Source organism: Adiantum capillus-veneris, chromosome 6, assembly GCF_014529385.1.
Source record: "Adiantum capillus-veneris isolate H3 chromosome 6, ASM1452938v2, whole genome shotgun sequence".
NCBI lineage: Eukaryota > Viridiplantae > Streptophyta > Polypodiopsida > Polypodiales > Pteridaceae > Adiantum > Adiantum capillus-veneris.
The window spans coordinates 159,571,567-159,589,537 of NC_140936.1; the positions used below are offsets into that span (position 1 = coordinate 159,571,567).

General features: G+C 42.9%; 1 protein-coding gene across 6 annotated transcripts in view; it reads left to right on the top strand.

The window, feature by feature from the left end:
• The first annotated feature begins 3,506 nt into the window (after positions 1-3,506).
• LOC147456602 (tRNA (guanine(37)-N(1))-methyltransferase 1-like) overlaps positions 3,507-17,971 on the top strand; it is a 54,257-nt gene continuing 39,792 nt past the window's right edge. For 2 of the 6 annotated variants that reach the window (XM_086515032.1, XM_086515036.1), the window contains exons 1-6: positions 3,512-5,045; positions 5,213-5,314; positions 5,435-5,554; positions 5,837-6,000; positions 7,629-7,699; positions 8,371-8,513. In XM_086515032.1, coding sequence (XP_086371158.1) covers positions 3,600-5,045; positions 5,213-5,314; positions 5,435-5,554; positions 5,837-6,000; positions 7,629-7,699; positions 8,371-8,513 — 2,046 coding nt within the window. In that variant the 5' untranslated portion in view covers positions 3,512-3,599. Of the gene's footprint in view, positions 5,046-5,212; positions 5,315-5,434; positions 5,555-5,836; positions 6,001-7,628; positions 7,700-8,370; positions 8,514-17,971 lie in introns of all 6 variants that reach the window. The other 4 variants (XM_086515035.1, XM_086515034.1, XM_086515037.1 and 1 more) reach the window with 3 other exon arrangements.

Here is a 17,971-nt window from a genome sequence, read left to right on the forward strand (position 1 = left end):
CTATGGTTCTTTTTAAATCTTGAATCCAATCAATGACATGGCTTATCAACTCAAGTTGCCCAACCATTGGCTCATACACAAAGTTTTTCATGTGAGCCTACTCAAGCCTTACAAAGGAGAGCCACCAACAAACCCAATTATTGAAGACCCCCCCAGAAATCGAAGACCAAGAAGAGGTGCTGCAACCCGAAGCTATTCTCCGGCATGAGGACAAGGTGCTACGGCATGATAAGATTATCCAACGATATCTTAATAAATTCAAAAATTATCCTTTTGAAGATGCTAGATGGATGCAAGGAATACAGCTTAAGGATAGTATGAACCTTGTCAATGCTTATAATGCTACATTATAGTAAGCAAATATAAATCTTTCTTTTAAATGATCAATGTTTTTGTCTTATAAGACTAATTCTCTTTTTATTGTGCACAAATTTAAGTAGTATGCATGCTTAGAATCATGTTTATGATGACAACGTCTCTCAAACACCAAGTAGGATTTATCACTCTACTTTGGGAGAATGAAATGGACTCAAGAGCAGACATGCTTGCGGCATCTAATTAAGCCTCCTAAGCTCCAAATGGATTAGTTATCCATCTTGGAATGATGTCACAGGATAAAAAGGGATCCTCTAACCGCTAAGAAACATTGACTAATGACTAAAGCTTTATGTCTTCTACCTCATAGTCGAGGACGACTATGATTTCAAGAGAGAGGTAATATCATAAAATCTAATATCTAACTAAACCCAAATTATTTTCTCATATTAAAATGATCATTTAATGTGGGAGAATAAATGGGACAAGAGTTAGAATATAGACATGTGCTTATGGATCTATCTCAACACGGGGCCAAAGTAAATGGGTCCAAATGAGAGATGGTTTGTCAAAGAGCAATGCTAGTTAATGGAGCTTAAAAACTTTAGTTAGCTTCATTAAAGACCTCCAAAGGTTAGTGTTAAAAGTCCTTAGACCTAGGACCTTAGGCAAGCTAGGGATGTGCTTGGGGTGGAAACTCGTCCCAAGCTTGAGGTGCTTGTTGTTCTTGTTGACTAAGGTGCTTGAGGTGCTTGTCGTGCTTTTGCTGACTAAGGTGCTTGTCATGAGAGAGCGTGCGCACACACACACACACACACACACACACACTCCATGCGAGACAAGTCTAAAGAGACAACAAGGACACATGTCAAGTTCCTCTCCATGTTGCCCTCATAAGGTGCCTAAAGCCTATTGGTTGACCTCTAAGAGGGGTCCAATGAGAATTTAGTTATTTAATTAATTGTTTAAAGCATTTTTCAATCCCTCTCTCTCAAAGGGGAAAGGAGGACACTTGTCCAAATGCTACCATGGTTGCTTGATATGCACTATGCATGTGATTGGCTAAGCTTGCAGGGGTTCAATCAAATGCAAGGATGAGCTACAAGGAGGGCTCGACCAAAGCGAGCTGGGGGTGTGCTTGGTCTTTTGGCATACTACGCATTTTGAAACATGCTCTTGTATGCCCACTTTCATGGTAAGCCAATAGAAATACGTATCTACTCCTCAAAGAGTAGGTCGAATACCTCTATGCCCACATAAGGAGGAGCATGGGATTCATACATAACTTTCTCACAAAGTTGGGAAGTTGAGAGCCTACACCAACACTCTTGGATATGGAATGCAAATCCAACCAACAACTATGCTTCAATGCTTAAGCTTGCCATCTTCTCCATCATCATTATTATGCTATTATGCTATGCTATGCAACAAGAGTGATGATAAGTGAGGAACTATCTCTCTCTCGTATGTTACTTCTTCTTCCTCTTCCCTACCCTCATTCTCTGCTAGCTCTCTCCACCTTTGAAGGTGTTCGAGGCCTTGGGACTGAGGCCATGGATGGTTAATGCTTTTGCAAAGGTTATGTTGTGCTTGTGATGCATGAAGTTTTCCATCTTCATTGCATCACCTAGGTCTCAAGGAACCCAAAGATTGTATTGTATCAGGTCTCTCTTCATGGGAGAATCTATAATACAAAAGCCTATTGGAGAAGGGACCGGCTCCACATAAATCCGGTTCTCAACTGTTGTCAAGTTCTCTAATTCTATCTCTTGCAAAAGTATTGTTCATGCCAAGTTAATTAAGTATAATGGTTATGTTACTACTGCTAATTAAGTTCAACCTCTATGTTCTCAAAGTAGTCTCATAAAAATGCTCACTATAGTTCTCTTAATTCCGCTATCCTCAATGTTCATAGGCCTTTTCCATTACATAAAATGAAGACATGCATTCCAAGGACCACATTGCAACCAAGGCACACCTCCAAAATGTGATGTGCTTTCAAAAGTACACCACACTTTTGGGACATAAAGCTCTTCAAGAAAAAAAAAAAGATTTCAAGCAAGACACCACACCTAGTATACATATAAAAGAAAGCATTGCCAAGTAACACTAAGTCTTGCAACAGCCTTGATTGACAAACACATCAACGATTTGCGTACTCATACTGTCACATGCCTTAAATTGCAAGCACAAGTGATTGCCTTTCGAACAAAGCTTTGGTTGTGTGTTTTGCTAAAAAATGCAAAGAGCTTCTAGCCTTCTCGTCTGTGTGGATATACCTTGCAATTACTCCAATCCAAGAGGCGACATCTCAGACAATTAGCTCATCAAGAACTTGTGCTTTAGTACACATGCTTGGCATATGTGCAATCAAAGCATCTCTAAGCACCTCATACAATTAGCTCATCAAGAACTTGTGCTTTAGTACATACGCTTGGCATACACGCAATCACTTTGCCATGTGGGGCCTACAACCTCATGCATGTTGCCTTTGCTCTTGTGGTGGACAGGTGGCATATGAAAAGAGGAAGAGTACCGCCTGCTGCTGCCAGCAGCTCATTCGTTACCTAACCGAGCTCTTGTGAACAAGGGGACAGGTGGCGGAGAAAGATTACCGCCGCCATCGTCTGAACCCACCTTAGAGAGAGTCTGAAATTAGCAGTGTAGCCTATTATCCTTCAAATTAAAATTTGTGTGTAAAACTTGTAAGCAGGTTTCAAATTGATGTCCGGACTCCGGAGTTCGTAGCCTTGCCCCTAAATTGATTTTCCCTCTACTTTCCAAATTCCCTCTAGGCTCTAGTCCCCATTTTGGGCCCAGGTCCCATTGAGCTTTAGCCTTGACTCTTTTAGGGTGAGCATTGGAGCAGTGTCACTAGTGACTCGTGAGCTTTAGCTTTAAAATTTGAAGTCTGTAATGTCTTTTATAACTATTTAACATATATATAAATATATATATCAAAATTTGTTTTGGACAAGCGATTTTTGTGGATGCCATTCAGTAGACAATATACTCAAAATCTTCCCAATCCACGTGGATGGGCGATTTTCCATTCCACCATGCTGTGAACATCTTGGTTCCTTCTTTGCCGTTCCTATGACAATTTGAAAGCCTTTGGCATGGTGGATGGCCGTCAAATCCGACTCACGTCACTCTGGACTCTGAACCCACCTCTCTAATGAACCCACCCTTAGAGAGGGAGTCTCTGGGCTCAATTTGCTCTTCTGAATCTTTTCTAGTTCAGTTGGCAGCTAGTTTTGCTCCGGCTGCGCTGAGCTTCTCCTATGCAAGGACTAGCAGTAAACAGCCCCACATTTTGCTTTGATTTTGCGCCCCAGTGTTGTAGGGGCTTGCCTGTACACTCACAGCTCAAGCATCACCATTGTTTAGCCGTCCGCTTTGATTACGAACACAGGCCCATCTTTGAGGAAGGAGAGAGGCTCCCTGCACGCCTCTTGGATTCCCTGTTACTAGCTGAAAAGGCGCGATTGAATGCACGTCTAGTTGCGGTTGATATTTCCAAACCACCACCCAAGAAAAGTGTCGATCTCAATCGCAATCACACACAAGCAGACAAGAGGCGCTCTGCCCGGGGCAGAGTCTCTCTGCCAATCAGGGGAGACTCAAATGATGACACTGGAGATGGTAATGTCGACGATTCTGATTTGTTCTCATTCGATGATGTACCCATGTATGAGGATTCTGACTATGGTGAAGATGATGAAAGTCATGATTATAATGGTGAAATGCGAAAGCATCCAAGTTCTGGTGCAGGCAAATACTTGGGACAAGTTTTGGGCATTCCACGATTCCAATTAGAACAAGAGCTTAAGAGAGTGCCTGGGGATGTTTCTGAACGTGAGGTTTCAATTCAAAGAAACGTGCCTCGCCAGAATCTTATTGAAACACCCAAAGAACTGCAGCAGTTCCAGTCATCCTCAGAGCTGGTCTCTTCTGGGGATGTGAAAATTCAAAATCTTGCAAGTGGAAGAGATGCACATACAACTAATTGTGAATACGACGAACAAGGCATGGCTCATAGTTATGCTCGCAGTAGTGGTGTTGTTGCACGTGCTTCACGCGGAAGGAATAACCTTCTATCCCAAGAAATCAGTTTTTGTGATGATGTTCCATCCCTTCCATTAGGCAGAGCTTTCAATCGATTACTTTTTGCCCGTACCTACAGGTTAGTGGCTCTACAAGTATCATTAGCAGAGTGTGAGAGCCTTGCCGATCGCTTGAAAGGGCACTTACTTAATTGGCCTAGAATAAGCAATATTGCAAGGGTGGAGGGAGATGATATGGATTGGGACACCGTGAGGTTATGGGCGAACGGGAAGAGGAGAAGCAAAGAGGGAGTGGAAGATTCACTTTTTCAGGCTGTCTATGGGACTCAAGCTCCTAGTGGGCAAATGATGAAGCGTGCCAACTCTGGAGAGAAGTTGAGCTCTCGTCACCTTAAGTACTTAGAGTGCATCTCCCGCCCTGGTCGTAAGGCTTTAAAAGAAATTAAAGAAGAGAGAGAGAGTCGACTAAATACCGGAAAACAACATTCAAAGAAATATTATATGGTTGAATTAGGAGACAGCTGTGGCCAGACTGAAGAGCTATACTTGGACACTGGCCTTCTTCTTCCTGGTTCTAGCATGGGAAGGTGGAGAGGCCCTTTTCGACTGCTGTTGTTGGATCCAAAATATGCAGGAAAATCCATGCTGCCTATGGCCGTAAAGGTTCGTATTCCTCTCACTTTTTGAGATTTTGGTACCAGCTTGTCCGTCATGAATTCATAGCTTTTTGGATAAACTATTTGTTTTTCTTTTTTGAGTTGTTGTAGTTGATTCTGAGATCAAGTTGTATCAGGGAGACTATCTTGTTGAATCTCATGCTGCATTTGTAGATGTTGCTAAACGAATGCTCGGGTCATGGAAAAGGAGGACCAAGGAGAGAAATCGTGTCTTGTACTCTGACTTTGTTTTACAAGTACTGGTCAATGGAAGAGGTAAGATTGATTGCTACCAAACACTTCTTTCAACACATTGGCAAGAATATTATCTTTTATGATCACTTCATCTTAGTTTTATAATACAAAACAATCTATACTTTATTCCTGCACATACAGATCATAAGCTCTCTTCTTCCAAGTGGAGAAACCTTACCACTTCCCATCAAGGTTCTGGGCCATGTAGCAGTTTTACAGCTGGGAGAGCAATATTCTTCTGTGAAATTCTTCCTAGGAAAGGTATTAGTGGGTTTTTGAAAGATATTTTCATATCTGCTTATTCTTTCTGTTTAATGTTTTTTTCCCTTTTGCTGCTTCTCTTTGTGACAATGCAGCAATTATCTTACCCTCTTTATAATTTTGGGTGAGACTCAGAAAACAGCCCAACCTTTTCATGCTCAACACAAGGCCCACATTCACCACCACCACCCCCGCCGGCAGCCCCTTTCAGTAGCCAAAGCATGATTTGTGAAATTCAGATCACATATCTGATGTTTGATTTGCCAAGAACTTGCATGACAGGTGATTCTGGATAAGCATCGCCCCAAAGTAAAGACGGTGATTAATAAACCAGAACCAGTGGAGGGTTGGAGTCTCCCTACTTTTGAGGTTTTAGCTGGGAACCACTCACTTGTTACAAGCATTGTCGAAAATGAAATGCAATTCATCATCAACTTGGCAACAATGTATGCACTTTTTGCTTTTGGTTTGATTTGCTGTCATTTATTACCAGATTGTTGGTAGACTAGGGGAACTAAATATGAAATTAGAAGTGCATGATGAGACTATTTGAGGGACTTATTGATATCACGTGCACATGGCTCTGTGTGCCATGTGGACATGCTTCATCAACTTCCAGAGTCAGTTTTCCACTTCTTTCTAGATGGGAGTTTCTAGAATCCTAGGAGGATTAGTACCGGCACTTTTGTGAGCTTGTTCGGGCATCTGGCATGACGTGCATATAGTTCTAGGTTAGAGGAATCCAATGAGCTATTCCCCGCCTCGATCGGATTCCCTGGTAGGCAGATGTGCGACTGTTGCCGGGGAAACCGACTCCCTGGCCAAACTTATTAATAAATCATTCTTATGATTTAAATGTTGGGTCTGGTGGACAATTTGCCCTACCTAGCCCTTAGTTGGTTTATAACCCAAATTTCAGGCCTATAAAGGGAGCACTTAGGCTAGCAATTTCACACTGCTTGCGTGGCGCAAGCAAGTAGAGCAAATCAGCCCGAGCATTTTCCTTGCTTCCAATCAGCCCTAGCGTTTTGGAGTCCCAGTAGCCAGCGTTTTGCAGATTCAGCATAGTGCTAGCTCCAGAAGCCACAGATCGGCCAGCATTTTCAGTTTTAGCCCTTTCGTCGCCGGGAGTGCATAGATTTGCAAGCGCTAGCCCTCATAGATGCGGTCCAGTCCTTCGGCAGCCCATTGAGCCTCCCCTCAGCCATTCCCTCACCGGCTTCGAGTGCTCCATTGTTGTCCATCATTGGCATCATCAGGTCTGTGTTTTCAGCTTTGCTTTAAAAGAGATATCTGTTGTGATTTACGCTTCAGATCTATGTTTTTGCAGTTAGCTTTCAGCCCTTCATTCCTCTCACATTGAGAGCGCTATTCAGCCCCAGATCTACCCATTGGTGGCTATCCACAATCCCACATCGGTAAGGATCCAAAGGTGCATCAAATCAGCCCCGGAGGTGCCTCGTCGTGAAGAGTTATTGTGGCGACAATCATCATTTGAGTCAGTAGAGTTTGCCCTTGAGGTATTGCATGTGTGTACATTCCATTTACGCGATCTAAAGCAAATACCACATCGGGAACGGTGTGGAGGACCCTTGAGAGGGTTGATTGGGACCCCATCGGGTGTCATTCTCTTCTCTCTCTCTCTCTCCCTCTCTCTCCCTCTACACATCTCTACCGCACTCTCTTATTCCATCTCTTCAAGGAAAGGTAAAAGGAACCATCATTCAAGCTAAAAGGAATCACTAACGCAAGGAAAGGAAGTAAAGGATTGTGGAAGTGTTGCACTTGACAATTGAGCTGCTTTATTCACTAGCTTCTGGATATCGTTATAACTTACTTAGTACCAGAGTTCTAACTCAATATAGTAGCTATCTTCTCAGTGGAGAACAAGGTATACAACATGTCTCCGCAATCAGTGACATAAGCTTAGATTTTTTCTATTTCGTTTCGGTTGGCTACATTTTCATTATTGGCTGCAGTGTTACCTTGTTTAAGCCGATGCATGACATACGTTATTAATATTATATATGTTCAAAGCAAGAGGTTTGGTGGTAAGTAGACTTGATGCTTGCAGGCATTGGGATTCAGAGCTTGCAGGTGAAAGGAAGCGTCTTATCCAGAAGTTCAGCAGTAAGGATATTGTATGTAGGTGCCTTCCCAAACTTGTTTTAAAGAGCAGAAGTTTTACCTTTTTTCTTCTTGATATTTGTACTTGAATGCTCTGGTTACTTCATTGTCGACGTTTCTGATTCTTGTGTAAGTGTGTCTTGTTGAAATAGACACATATTTTTTTCTTTACTTGGATATTGTCAAGGAGAAGTCATTTTGACCATAGATTTTGGTGTTCATCTCTTATGCTCTCTCGTTTGCTTTAAAAAGTTATTATAATAAGTGGTGGCCATTATGCATGGTTCTAGGTGTTTAATCAGAACTCTAACACCTGAAAGAAGATCATGTAAATATTGCCTATTGAGGTTTATCTATACAAGTATGAAAGGGAAAATTGTTAAGCACTAAAGCCTCCTCTTATTTTCTTTATATATATGTCTTTTTTAACAATCCCGGTTGTTCATGGTCATGTTGTTAAACGTTGTATTTCACATCAGAAAAACTAAAATTCGCAAATTATCTGTTCTTGGAAAACGATCAGACTGTGTCCTTTATAATAATGCGCGATTAAACAACCTAGTATAAATCTCTGTTTACAGGAACTTAACATATACTCATAGGCAATCTGCGCTCTTATTGCTGTGGAATTAAAACCTGACATTTTCCGCACAAGCTAGTTGCTTAGCAGTAATGGGTCGATATGGCAGGTGACGTCTATGCAGGAGCAGGTGCTCTAGCTTTGTCATCAGCGAAGAAGGTTTGGCGAGTGTTTGCAAATGATCCAAATTCGGATGCTCTGAAGTACCTTGCAAGAAACGTGAATGATAATAAGCTCCATGCCAAAGTTGAGGTGGGTAAGATTAGTGGAACTATTCAGCTGTTATATTTCATTTTTATCTTGAGCAGGAAAAATATTGGTAGTGCCTGCGTTGCATTCTTTATGTCAGTTTGATGGTAGTACTTGCTTCATGCAATGGGCAACCGAATTTTACAGAGATTAACCCTTGGTCTTCATACTTAAAAAGTGTTTTCAGTGGCTTAAAAATTGATCATGAAAGGGTATAATGTTGTGGTGCATAGAAACTGGGAAAAGCTAGTGCTGTTACTGGAGAGTTTAGTTCCTTTTTCAACATGAGGTGGCCTATGCAAGGCACGTTAAAAAAACATATTTAAAGTTTAATCCAGGTGAGAAATGAAGATCAGTTCAATATTATGACTGAAACGTGCATCAAGAAACATAGCATGCTTGTTCAGTGCTGCGATTGTTATGGTTCAGTGGACCCTGCATCTTTGGTGCTGACGTAAATCAAGTATGGGTCCTTTTCATCTGTTTGAATACCTAGTGCTGGGAACCAAAGCCGACTCCCGTGAATCCAGAATACGCTTTGTTTGTGGATGATACAACTTGTAACCTTAGCTTTAAGCACTATAACCAACAAAAATACATTTGACAGCCTTGTCATTCAATTTTTTGCGCTTTGTTTGTGGCAACAAAGCATATGCCAAACAACCAAAAACATGCATGTGCTCAATAGAAGGCTTTCTATCATGCCATGCTTCATGTGGAGTCATAGAGTGCACATGTTAAGTACATAAGTGGCACACATGATGGCTTCAAGCCAAAACGAATGTGGCAAAGCTTGACTTTTGACCATACATTGTGCAATTTCCGTAAGTAACCTTTTTTTCCTCTCAACTATCACCATTTTTTTGAGGCGTATAAGGCACTGTACATTGCTGTCTTATCCCATGACTAGCCAGAAATGCATTAAATTTATACAATCGTGCCATTTTCGTAAGTAACCTGTTTTTCCTCTCAACAACACCATTTTGCTGGGGCGTATACTGTACATTGGTGTTTTATCCAACGACTAGCCAGAAATGCTTAAAATTCATGAGACATATACTCCCCTCTCGATCGGAACATTTCGAGACATTTTCAGCCATAGCCAAAAATTGTTTGAAGCACATAAATACTTCGTACTTCGCTTTAAGCCGATATACCCATGCATGCTTGGAGTAATCATCAATAAAAGTCACGAAGTAAAGGTAATTGTCCAAGGACGGAGTTTGCATGGGCCCACAAACATCACTATGCTCAAGCTGCAACCTACATGTGGCCTTAACTGAACCATCCTTTGGAAACTTAGAACGCTGCATCTTACTCAAAATAGAGCCTTCACAGACATGTTTTACAGGTGCTACAAAAGGCGGCAAAGAAGCAACCATATCAGATTGCTGCAAACGCAAGAAACTAACAAAATTGAGATGATCAAAAGGTTCATGCCAAAGTTTTGCATCTGAAATAGCCTTTGAATCCCAACTACATTTGCAAAATTTTGCCAACACTTGTCATATAAAGTGAGCTTATACAGTCCACAACATAAAATACCAAATGCAACAATTTCATCACCAAAACTGAGATCATGTATTGTACATCTGTCATCCACAAATTTGACTACAAGACCAAGTCTAGCAAGTACAGATATAGACAAAAGATTCTTCTTGATCCCTGGTAGATAAAGTGCATCAACAAGTGTGAAAGAACTGTCATTTGCAGCAGTAAGCACAATTATTCCAACTCCCTGAACCGGGTAAGAGGCATTGTTGGCACAAGTAACCGAATTCCCATGAGGGACAAACTCAAGAGAGGTGAACAAATCATGATGTGAGGTAATGTGCTTTGTAGCACCACTGTCAAAATACCACACATGTGAATCTGCAACAACTGACATACATGCATAATGGACAAGAGGATTATAAGTGCACTCTGCACTAAAAGTCCATTCTGCATAAACATCAGCATCACAGTCTCCTTTCACAGAAGACTCAACAATAGCTTCATTTGTTGTGGAACCATCCTCTTTGGTCTTCAACTTAGGACACTGCTCGATCAAGTGATCATTAGCTTTACAATAATGGCAACGCATTTTCTTTTGCCCCTTATCACCTGAATTTCTAGACAAATTGCTGCCAGCAGAAGCATTAAGAACAAGTGATTTTCCACTCGCAGAAGAACCAGGAGAAGTGGCTGCATTACTGTTACCACCTCTTCTTTGAGCAACAATAAAGGCATGTTCAACTGCACGCTGTCTAGTCTTGTTTTTTTTGGAAAGCGACTCTTGCAATAGCAATGTGTATAATGCATCAAACTTGACAACTTCAAGGTTTTCTTGGTCCATAAGTCTCCAAGTACTAGCAAAAGTCTGGTAAGAATCTGACAAGGCATCAAGAACAGTCTGCACAAGGAAACTGTTTGAAATGACTTCACCTTCAGAAATAATGCTCATTGATATCCTTGACACCAGCAAGAAAGTGTTCATATTATCTTCCTCATGCATAATCTTCGACTCCAACTCTTTACGCAGCAATGCAATTTTTGCCTCATTGTGATTTGCATAAAGACCAACTAGGATATCCCAAGCCTGTTTTGCAGATTTGGCTAAACGAATGTGAGGAGTAATAGTGTGCTTCACAGACAACGCAATCAATGCATGAGCCTGTGCATCTTTTACATCCCAACGAGCTTGTTCTGCCGTAGGCAAAACAACTCTAACAACAACAATCCTTGCAGCAAGACCTGCAACATCCTCAACATCGCCTACATCCTCAGAACTAGGAGGTACATCAATGCCCTGCACAATATTTCAGACACCCGAGTGTGTTGGTTTAGAGACTCTCTCTCTCTGTGGATAGTTTCCTACGACGTTAAAAGACTCTTCTTCTTCTTCTTCTTCTTCTCTCTCTCTCTCTCTCTCTCTCTCTCTCTCTCTCTTTCGTGCATTCTCTCTATCTCTTTGCTTCTGCATCGTCTACTATGACATGGTATCAAAGCTTTCGGCTTGTTGATCGTGGGAGTGCTGATGCGAGAAGACAAGCGAGTAGTGGGAGATCCGTTGGGGGAGGCGGTAACAGCAAGGCTATATGGAGGCAGCAGCGTACCAAAAGGAGGAGTTCATTGCGCAACGTTTGAGAAGTAGAAGCATTTAACAGAGGTGTGTGCGGCGTGCGCGAGGTTTTCAGCCCAACAATCCCCTCTCCAACGATTTCCTCTCTCCCTTTCTCTTTGCATTTTTAGACATGATCGTTGAATGCTACAGAGAGTAGAACACTATGCTCTAGTCTATTTGGATCTCAATTATTAAAACCCCTGGGGTTAGTTCAGTGTGGAGGAGGCTGACATTCAATTTCTTTGTCCACTTTGGAGGTCTTCTTCAATTTGGCCCCAATTCCGTGAACTACTTCGAGATTCAAGGATTTATCTTTGGTGTGCCTCTACCTTGAGATGGCTCCTTTGTGTTCGAACGCTATTGACAAGCTTTTTGGAGACAATTATGCTCGACACAATGTGTGACACTCCCACTACATACAACTATGCTTGCCGTGGGATTGCGCAAGGAAAAGATTCAGGCAGGCAGACAAGGTGGAACCAAATTTAGTACTAAGTGGTTTTGGTGTTAAGGGATGTAGGGATTTTTAACCAAATTGCCTATTTTTTAATCTCTTTTAAGGCCCAAAACCCCTTGCACGTGAAAAGCGTCTCCTAACGACCGTCCAAAGCATGATTTTATAAAAGAAAATTGTTTCCGCACCCTATGATCCGTATGACGGATCCCTATATGATAGAGAGAGGACCAATGGACATTGCCCTTACTACACTTATAGCTCTGGAGTAGAACTCTGCTGTGTTGTGTGGTGTCATCTCTTTCTCTCAGTTTTGTTCAGTTATTTCAGTTTCTCTCATCTGTGTTGCTCTACACCTTCGGCTATGTCCAAATCTATTATAGACGGGGGAGCCAAGGCCAACTTTATTTCAACGTATTTGGCGGCCCGACTTGGAATTACGCGTGACGAAGTGGGAACACCAATGAAGGCAGTTCTAGCGGCAGAAGGGAAAGATGTCGCCATTACACATGTCATAGGCAAACTTCGGCTGCATTGCCAGGGGTATTTAGGATTCTACATCTCTGGAGGAGTGTGACGTCCTTTTGGGGATCCGTTGGTACCACAAGAACGGTGTCGTGGTTGATTATCGGGCAAGAAAGGCCACTTCGAAGAATGAGAAAGGCAAAGAAATAACTCTTGATGTAAAATTGAAGGGCGAGTCTGTCCCACTTTGGCTTTGGCCATTTCCAAATTAATAAAATCAAGTCTCTTTGTTGACTCGATCTATTTAGAAAGAAAGACGAGGATTTTTGCAAGCTCAAGCTGATTGTTTTTCTGAGAGTTTGCTTGGAGAGCTACTTTTTGAGAGCTCTGAAGATCATACGATTGATTCGATACCCGACAGCACGCCACCGAACCGGCCACCTTACAGAGTAAGTAGAGCCCAGATTGAGAAAATTATGAACCAAGTGAGGGAATTGCTTGAAAAGGGTCTAATTGAACCTAATACATCACCTTATTGCTCCCCAATGCTTCTAGTTTTAAGAAGAATGGATTTCGGAGCATGTGCATCACCTTATTGCTCCCCAGTGCTTCTAGTTTTAAGAAGAATGGATTTCGGAGAATGTGCATCGACTATAGAGCTCTCATTAAAATCACCATCAAGAACATGTTTTCAATACCCATGATCGATGGTATACTTGATAGGCTATAGAGTTCTACATGTCAAAGTTACACGAAACGGGAACGGGGAGTTCCGGAATGTTTCCGGAACTAGGGAACCCCGAGGTACCGGAACGAGAACTGGGGTTGGAATGGTAAACCTAAAATATGCCTAAATTATGGTGGATTGAACCTATGTGTTAGTAGAACTCCCGTTAGTCCAAGTAGAGTCCTATTTAGACATGCTCTTCAATAATGCTTAAGGTTTACACGAGGGAGGGATGCCAGATGGAGCTTAAGACTCTAGAGTGAGCCTTGAGGGAGGGATGGAGCTTGAGCCTTGAGGCTTGAACTACAATGAAGTCTTATCCTTTTTTTTAAAGATGTCTTATCCTTTTTTTTTGCTTAAAGTTGAGTACTTGTTTTAAGCCAAGTAAGTTGCGTCAACTTATTTTACACATACCTTTTTTGAAAACATTTTTAAGTTAATAATGTTTTGTTTTATCTAGTTTTGTTTCGAAGCAATCAAAGTGATTTAGTTAGTTAGTTTGTTTGTTTTTGTTTTTCTTTTCTTTTCGTGTGTCCCTTGCTTTTATAGTTTTATGAGTGCTTTATTCCCTCTTATAATTCGTGAGTTCAGACTATTCTGAACTTATGAAGGTATATACAATGAAGTCTTGGAGCCTAGAGGCCAGAGGGAGAGGGAGAGGGAGAGGGACAGGATGAGGTTGAGGGCTTGAGAGTGATGGAGGTTGAGGCTTTGAGCCTTGAGGGTTGAACTTTGAAGCCTTGAGGGAGAGGAAGAGGGTGAGGTTGAGAGCTTGAAAGAGAGGGTTTAAAGCCCTTCTTTATATAGGAGAGGATGGGAAGAGCACTCCCCCCTTCCCTCCCAAAGTTTAAAAGAGCTGCCCCAAATAGCCATGTTTTCAAACTTGGGCGTTCTAGATGCTGCCGTTCCGCGTTCTGCTTGCCGTTCCGATTATGCCTAGGAAGGGAATGGCGTTCCGTTTCCATTCCCTCGGTTCCAACCAAGTGCCTGGCTTGGAATGTGTAAGAAATTGATGGCGTGGCAGTGCCACATGGACACACACACGGCAGTCTGATGACGTGGTAGACAATACGGACGTCGGCAAATGGCGTTGACAGGCTGTACGGCACGTTGGTGTGGCAGCTCTACTGACACCTGCGAAACACGCTGACTGCTAACGTGGCAGCCTGTACGGAATTTCGCTTTTTGTGTTGACTGCTGACGTGGCAAAACGGTACGGGATTCCGAAGATTGCGTTGATGCTTTTTGGGGAAAGATTTTGGAGTCAATTGCTTTTGGGACTCCTTGCTTTTGAGTTTATGGATTTTGGGGCTTTGCTTTTAGCATCCCTTTGTAAGAATAAGGAGGGCCCAAGGGCCTCACTTCTCACGGCATCTGGACGCAGAGTCTGAGAGCTGAGGATCCGTGGGAGTTGTACTTTGCTCAAAGATTAATACAAAAAGAAATACCAAAGTGGCGCGAGTCTTTGGGGCCAATCTCTCTTGGCTTGGAACTATGCCGGGCCGTGTCGACTCATAAATTGTTAAGTGATTTAATTGAATCTCTATTTTGTCGCGACAGAACCTAGACCTGGGGTGCCCAAGTTTGTTAAAGTGGTATCAGAGCATGGCCGATTTCTCTTCTATCGGGAATGTAAGGTGCAGCAGAAGCGAATGTTGAACTTTGCTCAAGATGAGTGCTCCGAATTGTGCTCAAGGTTCCTTTTTACTTACGGAAGGGAGAGCCTTCCGTTCCTTTAATGTGAGAATTGGCAAGTGATCACAAACAAAGTGGATAAACACTGTGAATGAAGGTGCTGAGATTGAGAGATAGAGAGAGAAGTATACGACACCAGAATGTTGTCAAACCCTCCTTCGAAGGTCCCGCTCTCTATGGCGAGAGCGGTCTACTATTGATTGCACAAATGTCTACAATGCTTGGACTTGCCGACGATGTCGACGACGACGAGACTGGCTGAAGTCTGAAAATGCTAAGGGCTGAAATTTGCAAATCTTTATCTACTGAATTCTGACTCTATGTCAGCGACGATGTCGATGACGACGATCCAACGACGACGCACTAAAAACGCAGATGCTGAAATCTGCGTTTTCCGGGCTGAAACTGCAAATGTTAGTTGATCTGACCGTGCGGCGAGGATCTGCTGCGGGAAGATGAGATCTGCGAGGTTCGGGACTTCTTCTGCGATGTGTCAATGCTGAAAACTGAAAACGCTGATGCTTCTTGGTGTCCTGGCGCGGTGAATTTGCAAAACGCTATGCTGATGCAAAAACGCAAGGGCTGAAAATTGTCTTGCGGTGGAATCTGCTAACGCTAGGGCTGATCTGCCATGTCTTGTTGTCGCTGAGGCTGATCTGCCATGCAAAAACGCCAGGGCTGGTTCTGTGTGAAAACGCTAGGCTTTCATCATGCAAAAACGCTAGGTCTTCAGTTTGGGGGGGGGGGGGTGAGGGGCTTGCTTCAGAAGGTGCACCGTGGATGTCCGGTCCCTGCTGCCTCTTTTGCCAGAAATGCTAGTGCTAGGGTTTCCTTATATATTTCCTGACTCATAGTTTCCAACAAAAGTCACTTAAAAATAATAAGTAAAAAATGTCAAAAATAGGGAAAATAGATCTATCCACTGTAAAAATGCTACTAATGGGTTCTGACTGTAATCTGATGATCATGCTGTGTGCAACCGGAGATATGCATCTACTCTAAGTGTCTGGACATGCACGGTTTGCGAACAGACTCACAAAAGTGCCAGAACTTTTCCTAATTTAATTGAACTGAACCCATGTCATGAAGTAGCTTGTCCACGTGCACATAGGGTTAGATGTGTCACATGACATCCCCTCCTTTTCAAAGTGAGGTACTGGTACCGAACTGTGTGGCGTCGAGGGAGATTGCCAATAGCGTATGGAATCCTAGAAATGACTCTTCACCGGCCCACTGTGATACGTGGGTCATGCGATACTTGAACTTCATAAAGGTCTGCAACGCTTGCTTCTTTGGGCCGCGCCGAAAGCGACACAAAGTCATCTGTGGCTCCTTCAATGCTCCAACTTCGTCGATAGTCATGCGTCTACCTTCTTCAAGAATCTTCGAGGATGAAAATTCCTAAAACCACTTTCAACACAAAAACATGAACATACCCATTCCATGTAAAGTGACTGGAAAAATTCTAGTCTTCTTTAAAGATTGTGCATGCAATGTAGATGAACATAGAGACGGAGTGCCAAACCGCTCATCAAACACACGCAAACAATGGATTCGAATCTTGACTTTCTGATCTAAATCAATCAACTGTGGCAAAACAAAATGGAAATGCCGATGCTTGATGCTCAATCCTTCTTGTGCGCTTTCGGATACTGTGTCATGCCAAGGAAGAGACATGGAATGTGAATTCCTTGAATACAAACATTTCAGCTTTTCATGAGTAATCCGCATACATTCGTGCTCATTCATGAGTGAATCGTGTTCAATGTGCAATATGGCATGCCTGTGAAAAGGGATTACATAAGGACGGTGACTAAAATACAGGAAAGCATCACGAATGAAACACTTGAACAATGCATATTGACTAATCAGTCGAACACATAATACTTCCTGTGGGGGTTCTTTGGACCTCGACTCGAGAGCCAAGATCGGTTCTCCGTGATTGATTGAATCTTCCTGCGGGGGTGCTGTGGACCTCGACTCGAGAGCCAAGATCGGTTTTTCGTCATTGATTGAAACTGCAATAAGGTTAGTTTAACCGGCCTGTACAACGTAGAGGGCGGTACTATTTCAATTACCTGTTAACTTTACACAGAGCACTAAGAAGGGAAGAGAACACAGTTGCGTCCAGCGACTAGAATGTCACTGCGCACACGAGACCGACACCATATAGGCCCCAAAGACTGGCGCCCCTTTCGGTATTTCTTTATTCAAATTAAGGTAGACGATCCGACCACTTCGCACAAGCTTTCACAAAGCTGTCCAAACCTGGCGAGGGCTGAAAACGCAGGTTTTCGACTTGATTTTGGCAGCATAACGGCGCAAAAACCCCTTTAGGTCAAAAGCACCTGTCTAGGGCGGATTCCCTCGCTATCTGGAAGCTTTCTGGTGAGCTGTCACAGAATTTCAGTGGGCTGTAATTCCCTGTTTTTCACTGCCGGGTGCCCAAAAGCCTGTACACACATCCCAAGGCTCTGACGAGGCTCCCCCGGTGTTCCCTTGCAGTTTAGGTGCGAAACCCTAAACCTGCAGAAAAACACAGCAGGCCGTAACTCGCTGTTTCGGATCGTTTTTAGCGGAGCGAACACGCCTACGTGTGTCCCAAGGGCTCCCGCACGCAATGGGACAGTTCCCCTGTGAATTGGACGAGTTTTCACGCGAGAAAACTCTCCGAACTCGCAACCTTTCACGATGGAAGTGTGCGTACCTGTGGGGGATTAGCAATTAGCTAATCCGGTTCCTGTTCAGAAGGCTCTTGCCTTGGCAAACGCGCATAAACCCCCAGAACTGTACATGTTCAATTGAGTAGCCCAACTAGTGGGCCATTACCATATGTGCCAAAGGAGGGAGAGAGATGCATGAGAGCAAGTCATCGCGCTACATGAGACAGAGGAGAAGGCAAGCTTTCCATTAAAGCTGTAGACCTGCACCCACTACTCACACACACACACTGTAGGTCACTTGTGTTCAAAAATCAGCCTCCTCTCTCAAATTGGGCCCCCCCTCTTCATGCTGGA